At 37.9% G+C, this 12,481-nt stretch overlaps 1 protein-coding gene across 2 annotated transcripts in view; it reads right to left on the minus strand.

The window, feature by feature from the left end:
- Positions 1–12,481, minus strand: part of FBN1 (fibrillin 1) — a 239,421-nt gene that overhangs the window by 27,613 nt on the left and 199,327 nt on the right. The window contains exons 44-49 of one of the 2 annotated variants that reach the window (XM_077127802.1): positions 12,170–12,292; positions 8,544–8,669; positions 6,506–6,622; positions 5,555–5,683; positions 4,807–4,926; positions 2,282–2,407 (exon numbers count right to left, since the gene is read on the minus strand). In XM_077127802.1, the coding sequence (XP_076983917.1) occupies positions 2,282–2,407; positions 4,807–4,926; positions 5,555–5,683; positions 6,506–6,622; positions 8,544–8,669; positions 12,170–12,292 (741 nt within the window). The remainder of the gene's footprint in view (positions 1–2,281; positions 2,408–4,806; positions 4,927–5,554; positions 5,684–6,505; positions 6,623–8,543; positions 8,670–12,169; positions 12,293–12,481) is intronic. The other variant, XM_077127803.1, reaches the window with a different exon arrangement.

Genomic DNA, 12,481 nt, shown 5'->3' on the forward strand with positions numbered 1-12,481 from the left:
ACATCATTATGGATGCCATTTAAATTTTTGCAAGAGGTGTCAAAATTTAACACTTATTGTTCCTTGGAACTCACCTTGTGGTTTCCTTTATTCTCCAAGTTCACTGTCACAAATAATGTTCTCTATTCATCTGCCCTGTTTTTATTATGTATGCCTATAACTGCTGTAAGACATAATTCAGTGACTACTCATAAAAATGTTTCAACAAGTATATTAAAACTTAGTTATGTCCTTTGTCCTCCAGCTTGTAATGTTTCTTTTAAACCTAGATACATACATGTTCTAATAGTGGTCTGTTAAAATTCTCATTCTCTTTTCCTTTTATCGCCGACCACACTCCACATCCCAGCCCTACCCCTCCAATCCCACTCCATGCCCCACCCCGTCAATCCAGCATGACACAGAGGCTCAAAAAATGTATGAAATTTAGAGTGAGCCTAAGTGAAAAGTTCTCTTCAATGAACTTTGCAAGTGGGAGTGGCTCATTTACACCTGTGGTCTTCAGATGACTAAATCTGTCCACAGAGTCTCATGCCATTTGTTCTTTCACAAGTGTAATTCATGCTTCTGTGGAATTTTCTCATTTCATGGGCAAGAGAAGTTTGACTCTTAATTTATCTTACGAGGAAACCCCAGTTCTTAATTCTCTGGCTCTAGCAAAATCCGTGCTCTGTGGGAGACTTGCATGTGCTTGTGGTGATCTTCTCGAACTGGTTTATTAATCCAAGGTGCTCTGCACTGAGAGAGAGGGCCGACTTGCCCACATATCTAAGCGACACTTGCATCCCTGGATGCCTGTTTACCAGTCCATCTGCAAGGAGCCCTTAATGACCTTTGGAATTTCAACAGACCCACAAAAGTCACTTTCCCTGCGTGCATTCCTCAATTCTGGCTCTGCCTCCTGGAGCTGAGCATGTGGCAAAGCTGTTCACAGCTGGGCTGACTCTTCCTGCAGCGTGAGCTTGCTCTGTGACAGGCCAGTGCAAATTGAATTAATAGTCTACGAGTTTCCTCTGGCCTGCCACAGCGGCAGAGTCACACCTGGTTTCTCACTGCTTTCTTTTCAAACTCAAACCAGGCCAAAGGCACACACAAAAACAAGGGAGTAGGAATTAGAATTTTTCTGGTTGGTCTGTACCATACAGACAGAATATATGTTTGAACCAAGCACCACTTCATCACTCACAACCCTGAAATCCCTATCTACAAGATTAAACCAAACAGTGAATTCTACTCTCTCCCACCCCTTCTAGGGTAACAAAACAACCAGTTGAAAACTTAAAAGTTAGTTAAACAATTAGAATAACAATAACAAAAGTCTATAACGGACTTGAAAACTAGGAAAGCTTTTTCACATATTAAATAAGATTGGCTGGGCGGGGAAGAAACTGAGCTTACAAAAGATTAAATGATTTGTCCAAAAGACTAAATGATATTAAAATGTCAGAGCCGTGATCCCCCAGATTCAATTTTTAGACTCTTAAATTCAGAGCTTTTACCTTGATATCTATTGCCTCTTATTTGGTAACATGGGGGGTGAAGGGTGGCAAAATACAGGGAAAGAAAAATAAATAATACGTGTTTATATATATTTTTTCTTACTGAATCATTCAAATTAGTTTGTATAAGTAGATAGTTGCATATAATTGCATTATTTAGAAAAGGCTAACAATCATTTTCTGGTACTTCAGTACTACTGCTTAATTTCAGGCTCCCTGTTGATTTTTTTTTTTTCTTAATTTGAAAATCCACTTGGCAAGGCCTTCAAAATCCTTACTGAAACAATTCACAAGTATTATCCCCGAAAACAGAACATGGCCTAGCAAGAATATTGGTCAGTTAAAATTTATTTCTTTGTTTTCTTAGAGCATTTATAAGTGACTGACTCTCTGTCCTAAGAGCATATGGGTTAATCTGTATCTTTTTTATCTGAAAGTTTTAGCCCATTTATTCAGGTAACTTCTTCAGAGTCAGATCGTATGTACTTCCTCAGGCTTTGCTTTATTCAGTAGCCAACAGATGATCCCTAATTATTTGGCCTATCAGTAGCCATGTTTTTAGGAAGAGAGAGATTTAAGTGCCAAGAAAGTTGTCCAAGCAATCATAACTTGATGGATGAGTTTTAACCTCAAAAGTAAAACTGAACTTTCTGACACATGGTAATTATCAGGCCTCTGGGTGAATGAAAACCCTCCATCTTCCTTTCACAAACAATCAGAGCTCAGCCTTGTTTTAAATAAACTCTGAGTAATGAAAATCTGAAGTCTTCTAAGGCATTTACCTTGGCATCTTCTTCCAGTGGAGGACAAGGAAAACCCTTCCGGACACAAACATTTGAAGCTGCCTTCAGTGTTACTGCAAGTGCCCAAGGCACAAATTTCTGGTTCTTCAACACACTCATCAATATCTAAAAGAATTACATGTATCAAAGTCAAAACACAGAGGAGACACCATCAGATACCAGATGCAAAGTGTAATTGAGCTTCAAAACTCTTCCAATAATAAAACACTTAGATGTGTCATAATGCTGTGAGATGAGCTACTAGGTTGTGATGACTTTTAAAAAATTAGTTTTGACAGTTCTTGATGTGAAAACGGAATCGGCAAGTGTCTTCCAAAGGGTGTCAGAAGAAACTTGTCTTAGCCAGACTCACTTGCTTGGCTGATTAGGAAAGTAGGAGTAATTTCATACCCCCCTAAGCTAGGAAAGAAGCAAGATATTCCAGAGTCCCCAACTCATCATGATATAGTAAATGGAAGTGTGACATTTTAAATGTATTGACAGAGATATAAGGCCACTGAACCAAATTTATTTTCCTTTACCCCTCCAATCCTTTTCCCAATGCCCCATGCTACAGCCCTAAAACTATGAGTTTCACCAGAACATTAACACTCGTGAAAATAAGTATAAAGCTATGAATGTGAACTAGAGATCTCAGAGAAAATGAGGCTCCTAACTCTCATTTGCAGGATAATTTGTCTGATCTCAAAATATTCTATCGAGGCCATATTTTTTTTCTTTCATCTTACAGATTATAAGAATGATGCGTTGAGGATGGTAATATATTTCCTTTATTATTGTCTACATTAATGCATGTTAGTTACAGGAAAGGAGGTGGTGAAGGGTGATTCTGCCATGCAGTTTTGAGAGAGGCAAACTTATGCCTGTTGCCCAGGCTTGATTATTATTATTTTTTATGTGTGTGTGTGTTTACTTTTTTTTGTTGTTGTTGTTGTGTTAAATATTTTCCAGGCTTGATTATTAATAGTACCCTTTCCACTTTCAAAACTCTCTAGGTTTAGTCAATGATTTGCATGATCCCCATTTTTTATTCTAAAAAACTCATTCACCTTTTCCCCCAACTTTCAGTGGGAATTTGTAGTGAAGGAAATGATAAATCTTGACTCTAAGCCATGTTATTTTTAAGGAAACATCTTTTTTTTTTCAGCAAAACACAAAGCATCTCCTGTATTTTGGCCTCCCCCCCTTTTCTTCACATATTTGTGCAAAGAGTTCTACCCACACCAAAATGTAATCGCATTACACAACTTTATTCCCAAGAGCTCCAACTAAGGGGAAGTTAGGAAATTAATTCCATTATATTAATTTATTATCTCAAATACCTCATATTAGATATTCTAGAATTGTGTAATATGAAGGGATTCTCTTCCTGTACAATGCTAAACCACCTCTTCATCACTCTATGTTATTAGACTGTATTTAGGATTGTATTATGTTTCCTGTGGTTTATTAATGAATCTTAGCTGCTGCCGATTGAATTTCTCCCTTCCTACATTCCCTCTACTCCTACATTCAAGTTCTTCTTAAAACTCAACTTTTGTAAAAATGTTTAAATACTTTTTGGGGGCTACTTTTTGTTGTTGCTGTTATGATTCCATTATGGTAGAAATTAGCCTTTAGGTGTCAACTGCTTCAGAGTAGGGAGAAAAATTAAAGAATGGGAACATTTATTGAGTTTTTTGGAAGTTATTTTTTTCTTTCTATACATCTCTATTCTGTCCATTTTAGGGAAACTGTGTATTAATCATGGAGTGAATAAAGGCAATCTTTAATCAAAGTAAAATAATTTTTTTTTGTATGTGGTATGGAGGGGGTCACATTTCATTCTTTTTCCATGTGAGTATCCCGTAATTGCAGCACAATTTGTTGAACTTTTGTTTATTTGTTTTTTCTTTCTTTGTTTGCTTGTTTGTTTTTTTGGGAAGGGCATGGTCTGGGAATTGAACCCGGCTCTCCTGCACGGCAGGTGAGAATTCTACCACTGAACTACCTTCCACCCCAAAATAACATTTTTAATGATTTGCATTTGGGCCTAAATTTGATTAAATGTTTCTTTAGAATATTATCACTTGACTGTGATTTAAAATGGATAGATAATAAAATTATATAGGCACATTCATTGAACCTGGCACGTGGTCATTTAATTATTGTGACTGGAATCTGAAAGTACTTTTAGCTGTAATCTACGACATTTGAAAAAACTATAATCCAGGAATACTGGAAGTGGGACACAGCAGTTTTACCCGGCTGTATAAAAGCACACTGGAAAAGAGTCAGGGATATATATGAGTACACAGAGGCACGGAGCAAACAGCTCCAGCAGAGATTAGCATGACAATTAGATGCTCTGATCTGTCCATTCAAAGGCAGGCCACAAGTAACACCTTTCAGATTTGTTTCTGATAAAGCATTCCAAAATGAAGGCACCATCACAAAACTTCTGGCTGGGAATTCCGGCGCAGTGACCGATACTGCTCATTTCTAAACATTAATAACTTTTTTACCTTCACACTTGTCATTCTGCAGACTGTATCCAGGGGGACAAATGCACCTGTAGGACCCATCCAAGTTCTGACAGGTGCCTGGAGCACATTTTCTGGGGTCTAGAAGACATTCGTTGATATCTGCAAAAAAAAAAAAAAAAAAGACAGAGAGAGAGAGAGAGAGAGAGAGAGAGAGAAAGAGAAAGAAACAAATCAAGTAAGAGAAATACATAAAACTAAAGTCCACGAAATTCCACCAAGAACAAAAATTAAGACTCAATAAAAATAAACCTTGTAAGTTTTTGGAAGTGTGCAATACAACAATACTTTGTGTTACTACCACAAATTAAAGTATTTCCAGAATAGTATACCATTAAAAAAGTCAATAAGTACAAAGAATTTTAAGGACACCCAGAAGATTATCTAAGAGCTTACATTAAAAGTACTTTGAAGAAAAAATATAAGAAAGGAAATCACAACTATTCAAAGAATGCAACTGTCCTTTGTGAGTACAATAACAATTTTAAAGGGAAAAATAATACCTATACATACACATATATGCATGTTTATATATGTATATGTATACATACATACATATATATATGTGTGTGTATATATACATATATATCATAAAAACAAGGTCTTTACAGACAGAATTAATGTAATTCTACTCTGAAGTTTTCTCCAGGCTTCCCGAGGAAAGACTGGGACAGAGACCGCATGCTTTGTCTGGGAATTTCTTTGGGGGATCTTCCAAGGCTGCACTCACCCACGCAGGTTCTCCCATCCGGCGCCACCTCATAGCCTTCATTGCACTGACACTGGAAGGACCCCACCGTATTGATGCATTGGCCGTTTCTGCAAAGGTTCCCATTTCCAGTTGCACATTCGTCAACATCTGCCAGAGAAAGAGCCTTTGATATAGTCCAAAGAACATGCCATAATCCCAACAATGATCAAAATCTTTGAAAGAGAAACATCCTTATTCTGAATATCAGTGGCCTTTGCTGACCCAGTCAAACAGAAGAAATTTCAATGAAGATGCACTTTGTAGCAAGAGGGACCTAGCTAAGAGCACTGATAAAAAAAATCTAGCAACAAAGTTACCTAATTATGTTAGTTAGAAAAATCATGTATATTAGAATTGTGTATCAGTTTTACCTTGATCTTCCTTTAAATTTTATTTTAAAGGCTAAAGCTGAATTACTGTTATACAATTCAGTTCAGGGCATTATTAACTATTCCTGTAATTAGGTGTATATAAAATAAGCTTCTAGCACAAGATTTAGTTCATTATCCTTGCCTTTGAGTAACAGCATGTTTTAGGAGGTGGATTTTATAGATTCAATGATTTATTTCTTTTCACAGAAGCTCTAGTGAGAACTACATTATTCCTGAATTATGAAATCACTATACAAAGAATCCCTTTTGCATGCTTTAAAACGTGATCAATTTAATCTATTTTGAAATTTATTTAATTCATTGCAAAGTAGTTATGAACATTACAGCTGCTAATGAACGTTTCAATAAAAGTATAGTTACTACATTTGACAAATTTGATGAGCACATTATTTTTGTTGAATACTTTCACCAATTCGTATGCATAAGATGCATACAAATACTAAAAAGAGACAGTTGGCGCATGGGAGATGATGGAGATGTTATGAAAAACACATCTAAAATGGACTTCCTCCTGTGACGCGCCATCCCGCACACGTACCTATACAGTCATTGTTGTGAGACAGGATGAAACCATGATTGCAGCGGCAGTTGAAGGAACCAATTGTGTTTCGGCAAGTTCCATTTCCACAGGCATCTCTTTCACATTCATTAATATCTGGTAGGAATAAAGGCCATAGAGAAACAGACTTTTAATGGAAAATGAAGAGGTCACAAGACTACCTGGGACTAAAGGGCATCTGGGGTTCACAAAGTCTCGTAAGTAGACTCAGAACTGCTTGCTGATGGCACTAGTTTTATCAGTGCTGGTTCCCTGTGAGAAACCAGCAAGAGGCAACGTTTTAACCTTGGGAATGAATTATTTCCTTGAATGGCCTTGGAAAAGAGGCAAGCTAAGGACATGAGAACCGGACAGGAATTATTTTATTCTATTTACTTGTAGAATTCTCCACCTTTGCCACTTTTCTCAAATATTTTCACTTGAAAATGGAAAAATTCTGTGTGCCTCTGAGTCTTGATCTGCTGCCACCTTTGGCAATCTTCAGCCTTCAAGGTTCTCACTCCAGTTTACCGAAAAGCAGTGACTCACCTGATATTCGCTTGCAACCAGCAACTTAGTGTTCTAACTTATCTACCATTTTAGACATCTGTTCCTTTTTCCCAGTCCATTCCTCAAAACACACTGCCACTCCAGCCAATGGTGACCGCTCTCACCCTTCCGAACCATCCAACAGGGTGACACAATGTGCTTCTTCTTATACGCTCTTGCATTATTATTTGACTCTTAATATGTTTATCTCTTTCCTCTTTGAGTATTATGTAAAGCTTTTCTGGCATCTTACGTCTTTGCATCCCCCCACAGCAGCTAACATTTCTTTAAAAGAGTAGGTGTACATTACATTAAAGAAGAAATTTTAAAAATTAAAGAAATGAAAGAAAGTTGATATTGATGGTCTGCAGAAGTGAGGCAGAAAGAGATGGGTGGGGATGAAGGGAGGGAGGGAGAGTGGAAGTGACACCTAAGGCTAGTAAATGTGGCGTCACAGGATTTCTTTTCCTTTCAAATTTTGGACATGAAGATAAATTATCTGTGATCCTAGAGCAGGAGGCATTTGCTGCCCCCCAAGTGATTCCACTGCATGTGTGGCTACATACTGCCTCTTGGATGAGTCACCCTGCCAGCAGTCAAGACCTTCACGCTTGGCTCATATTTTGCCAGGCTGGTGAAGTTCTCTGGTAGGGCAAGAGGTGGGTCCCAAATAATTCAGATGGAAGAAGGACAAAGAAGGTTGAGTCTCATGGCTATGTAGGGGGTAGACTACTGTGATGAGCTGGGCCAATTATGTCTCCTTCATTTAAAACTCATTATCTGCTCTGGAGAGGACAAAACTTTATGAGAATGTTCTCTGATGGATGGGCCCAGTTATAGCCAAAGGCAAGCACTTTAAACATTACTACTCTTGATTGTTCTCCCTCCAGCTGTGAAACTGATTCCTGTTCTTAGAGTCCCCGAAAGACTTAGTGGATGTTGCTTTTAAAGTAGAAAAAAGAAAGGAGAGAAAGGGAAAAAATGATTGATTATGTATTTGAAGTTTATTCTAAATCAGTATCCTGACTGCGTATTGAAAATAAGAGAGAGATTTAAAATATTGATCCTTAATTTTTTTAAAGGTACTCTGCCTTTGGAGATATGGTACAAACTATAGACTCTTCTCAAAAAATGCTCATATTCATACTCAGAAGCTGATCTCTGTTTCAAGGTAAATTAGGCAAATCCACATTTTTTGTTAAATATTACAAAGTAATATTTGATTATTAAGTTTTTAACCATATTATCTTTCTCATCTCATCTCCTAGCAAGAAGTTTGTCTGAACTGGCAGCCAAATGAATATCAAGGAAGATTTTTATTATGTTTAGAATGCCAAAGATTAAATGTTGCACAGCTGCCTGTGTTTTTATTTTGTAAATAACAATGCAACTACTGAGATACTTGGTATTAAATTTCAAATATATTCAGATGCAAATAATTTTTCAATAAACTATGAATAAAAAATGAAACGATAAATCACATACTTACCCAAGCACATGGTTTGATCAGCATTTGTTTTAAAGCCAGTGTGGCAAAGACAATAAAAGCTTCCAACTGTGTCAATACACTGTCCATGGCTGCATATGTTGGGGATCTCTTGGCACTCATTGCGATCTGTAATTGAAAAGTATCTTCAATATCTTAGTGGGCGCTTTGCAGGCAAAATCTAATTGAATAACCTACTAGTGGATATTGCCCACAGCATAAATCCTCATTCTAATTTAAGCCAGTGAAACAGACACTGGAATTCTATTTATCTTTGCCTCAAACTTGGTTAAAACCTACTCCCATTTACTGGGCATATTCAGAGTACGTTGACAATATATAAAACAATGTAAAACAGAGGCAGTGTTCAACAAAAGTTCTGAAGGATTGAAAGAACCTAGAAGGAGAATGGCATTTTCATTTGATTAGCTGCCTGAACAGTATCACAGCCTATGGAATTAAATATTTTGTCTAATGTGGATTTGTTGCCTCAAATCATGGACCTTTCATGGCTTCCCGTGGAAATGTGTATCAAAGTCAAACAAATTCCATTGCTTAAAAAGACTTTCTAGATGGACAGCCCTCATTATTTCTTGTTTAAGCTTTACCTCATTGTTTTATCTAATTCTTATGAACTTTGGACCATCTTAACTAAGTCTTCATGCTTACATACAGCTCTTTTTAGGGCTTGACAATCGTACTAATTTTTTTAAAATTATTATTATTCAGATTAATTCAAAGGAAAGCCCTCTCATCTTGCTTCTGCCAGTCTTTAAGCTCTAAATAATATTTATCATCAATTGATTCACAGTTGCTTTTCAGAATACCTGAGGGGCAGAACTTCATATGTGCATCCACAAACAACAGGTTTACATGCTTACATATATCTCTAATTTAGTCATTTAAACTCTCAAGACTGTGAGAGTTTTTCCTATTGTCACAAGAGAGAACAAACAACAGCTTGCCCCCTCTGCTGTAGATGCTGCAGAGCATAGCAGCACCTTGCTCTTAACTGAATACTCGAAGTTGCTGCTTGCGTGCCCTATCTGCTGAGAAGACAGCAACTGGGAATGGCACTTTTAGCTGCACAGAGCAAGAAACCTTGCTCACACCAGAGGAGCAGATATCTCATCTGATTTCAAATGTGCAGGCTGCCATTTATGCAACTACCTCCTTGTAATATGCAGAACATTCAGGGCTGATAACAATTGTACCATTTAAATGTCCCATGTAAAGTTGAGTATGTCATTAGAAGGAAACATTAAAATGGAACAGCTTAGGAGCACCTGTGCTAGCTTATGCAGAAATGCTGGTTTAACTTAACAAATTTATAGTTATTATCAGTTGAAGAAAAAAATTAAAAATGAGCAAACTGCTTCCCAGGATAGGCAAAGGAAATTGATTTCTATTCCCAAACTCAGTGAAGGGAGCTGATTTTGAGAAAGGCTTTCTCGGTGTCGACTATAAATGGCTCAACCCTTGAGCACCCTCAGGTGGTACCAGATCTGGGAGTACGTAGGAAACCAGTCTTATGTCTGGTTTATGTCTGGATCCCACAAGGAAATGGAGAACAAGGAGGATCTTCTTAGAAAGGGCTCCCCAATTAGGAATTTTCTTTACTCCATTGCCTATTTCTGTGAACGCTTTTTAAAAAGTGAAAAATGAAATGCAGATTCTACTAGTGAAAAATAAAGTTGCAATTCTCAGGCACTTACTTATGAAATTCTTACTTTATCTTGAGACTGGAAACTAGGTCTCTACAAGCACCAGAATTTGAACTTCTGGCAGCTTACGTCTGAAGTTGGGATGGGAGGTTTGCACAGGGTACTGGGGGGCGAGGGGGGACAAAGCAGTCAGCAGAGGGAGACGTGCGTGGAGGACGCTGCCTCTTGTCTTCAGCACAGTAAAACATTTCAGAAAGGGTGGGATTTGCTCTTTCTAGCTCTTGGGCTTCAATATCTAGTCTTTCTCTCAGATTTTTCAGCAGCAATGCATGGGCTAAGGCTAGCTGCCATTTGGGGTTTGAAATGACACATTTTGAATTAAAAAACAATCTTATGATGAGAGAAAGTTTTAGTTGGTCTCATCTTCAACATAGGAAGAGTGTTTTGTAACATCCCTAGAAAACGCCAAGTACAGGATAGTATTTAAAGGTATTTAATTAAAAAAAGATATAAATGAAGCCATTTCCAACATGAAGCTTTCAACCCCAGATGCTGAACAGTTGCAAGTATGCTTCCCCGCTCTTGAGCATTTTAACACATAAGGGAAATTGAGTTTTGGTCACAAGCAACACAATCCAGAGTACTTGTTTTATATACTTCAACAATACTACCAAAAATAAATACAGACGCTTAAGCCCCAGCAGGTTGTGGCTGGATATACCTTACCTTGAAACATACATGGCCAGAAGCCTAAGCATGAAGTGGTGTGAAATAACACGTTTTATGTTATTGGCAATTCTTTATTTTGCCTGGAATTATTTCACCCAGTTTCAAAGAAATACAAATTAAGAGCAAAATACAGGGAAGTGGCTCTCAGTGCCAAGTTGCACCAGGGTAGTGTGATTCATATCAGAGACGTCCCCACTCTTCCTGTCCTGTTTTTTGAAAATAGCTGGATAACAACAGCTCTGTTGACGAAATGCTAAACACTTGCACATGTTCCTTTAAGCTCAACAAAGCAAGTCTGATACTCTCAAAGTGTTTTTTTGTTCTGCTACTAAACTCTCTTCCCACCAAGGTCTCATGAAACAATGCAAAATGCCCTACAGAGAGCACTGCACTTCCCATCACTTAATCACTGGTGAGCAAGGAAAGCCAAGGAAAACCTGACCAGGTTCCCTTGTGTTGTTTCATTCACAAATGCATAAAATGTCCAGGAAACTCCCTGACAAATGAACTATAGGCAAAATAACACATTTTTCCTGACTGCCTTGCTAAATACACAATGATATATAATTACTCAAACACTTACATAAAAAGTCATTCTGAAGTATTTCTTTGCTTCTGGCTGAAATATCAATGTTTTAAACCACTGGCTACAAGATTCTTAACAACTTTACGTCAACTTAAGTTGATAGCACACCCATCCTTACGACCACACATCTCTGATCAAAATGAGCAACAAAAAAGAATCTAACCTAGAGAGGACACAGTTTCTGATTTTACTGTAGGTAATTTATGGCTAACAAAAGGGTGATGGATGCTGCCTTCAGTGAGTGGTCTCTTGCCTTGAAGATGTTTAGGAGAAAATGAGATGCGTGGTGTGTATGGCTGAGATGGTGACAATACCCTGCCTAAAGGGGGTTATGTAGAAGGAAGAAGAAAAAAATTATTTGGTCCTGAATGCATGTTAGGGGAGTGGGGTTAGGGTGGGAAGCTGATATGAAATCTATTTATGTACATGCTTCATTTCTTATTTTGAGGACATCATCTCTAAGGAGGGAAAAACAAAAAGCTAAATGTTTAGACATTTCAACAAGTTTCCTTTTTTTCTAGCTTATTTATTAGCACTTAGCAATCTAAATCAGGCATTCTTCAACCCAACCGTCTGAAAAGCAAGCCAGTTATCCCAAGCTGGGCATAGCAGTCCTGCGAGCAAGCACGACTAGTAGCGGTGGGACCTACCATTGCACTGCCCGGTGGAGGTGAAGCGGTAGCCGGGCTTGCAGTCACAGCGATAGCTGCCCGCGGTGTTGATGCACTCGGCGTTGCGCTGACACACCGGGCCGTTCTGACACTCGTCGATATCTAAGAGCAGGAGAGAATTTAATTCAAAGGAGAGCACATTCTGGTGTCGCCTCACTGAACCTTCTTACATAAAAATAGGTTTATAGTTTCTGTCTTTGATGGGTTCTAGTGTGAAGACAAATACTAAACACACATTAAAACATTTTTCTCCTTCACTAATATTTTTCATCAATGCGACTGCTGGATTTA

This window comes from Tamandua tetradactyla, chromosome 14 (genome assembly GCF_023851605.1).
Source record: "Tamandua tetradactyla isolate mTamTet1 chromosome 14, mTamTet1.pri, whole genome shotgun sequence".
Lineage (NCBI taxonomy): Eukaryota > Metazoa > Chordata > Mammalia > Pilosa > Myrmecophagidae > Tamandua > Tamandua tetradactyla.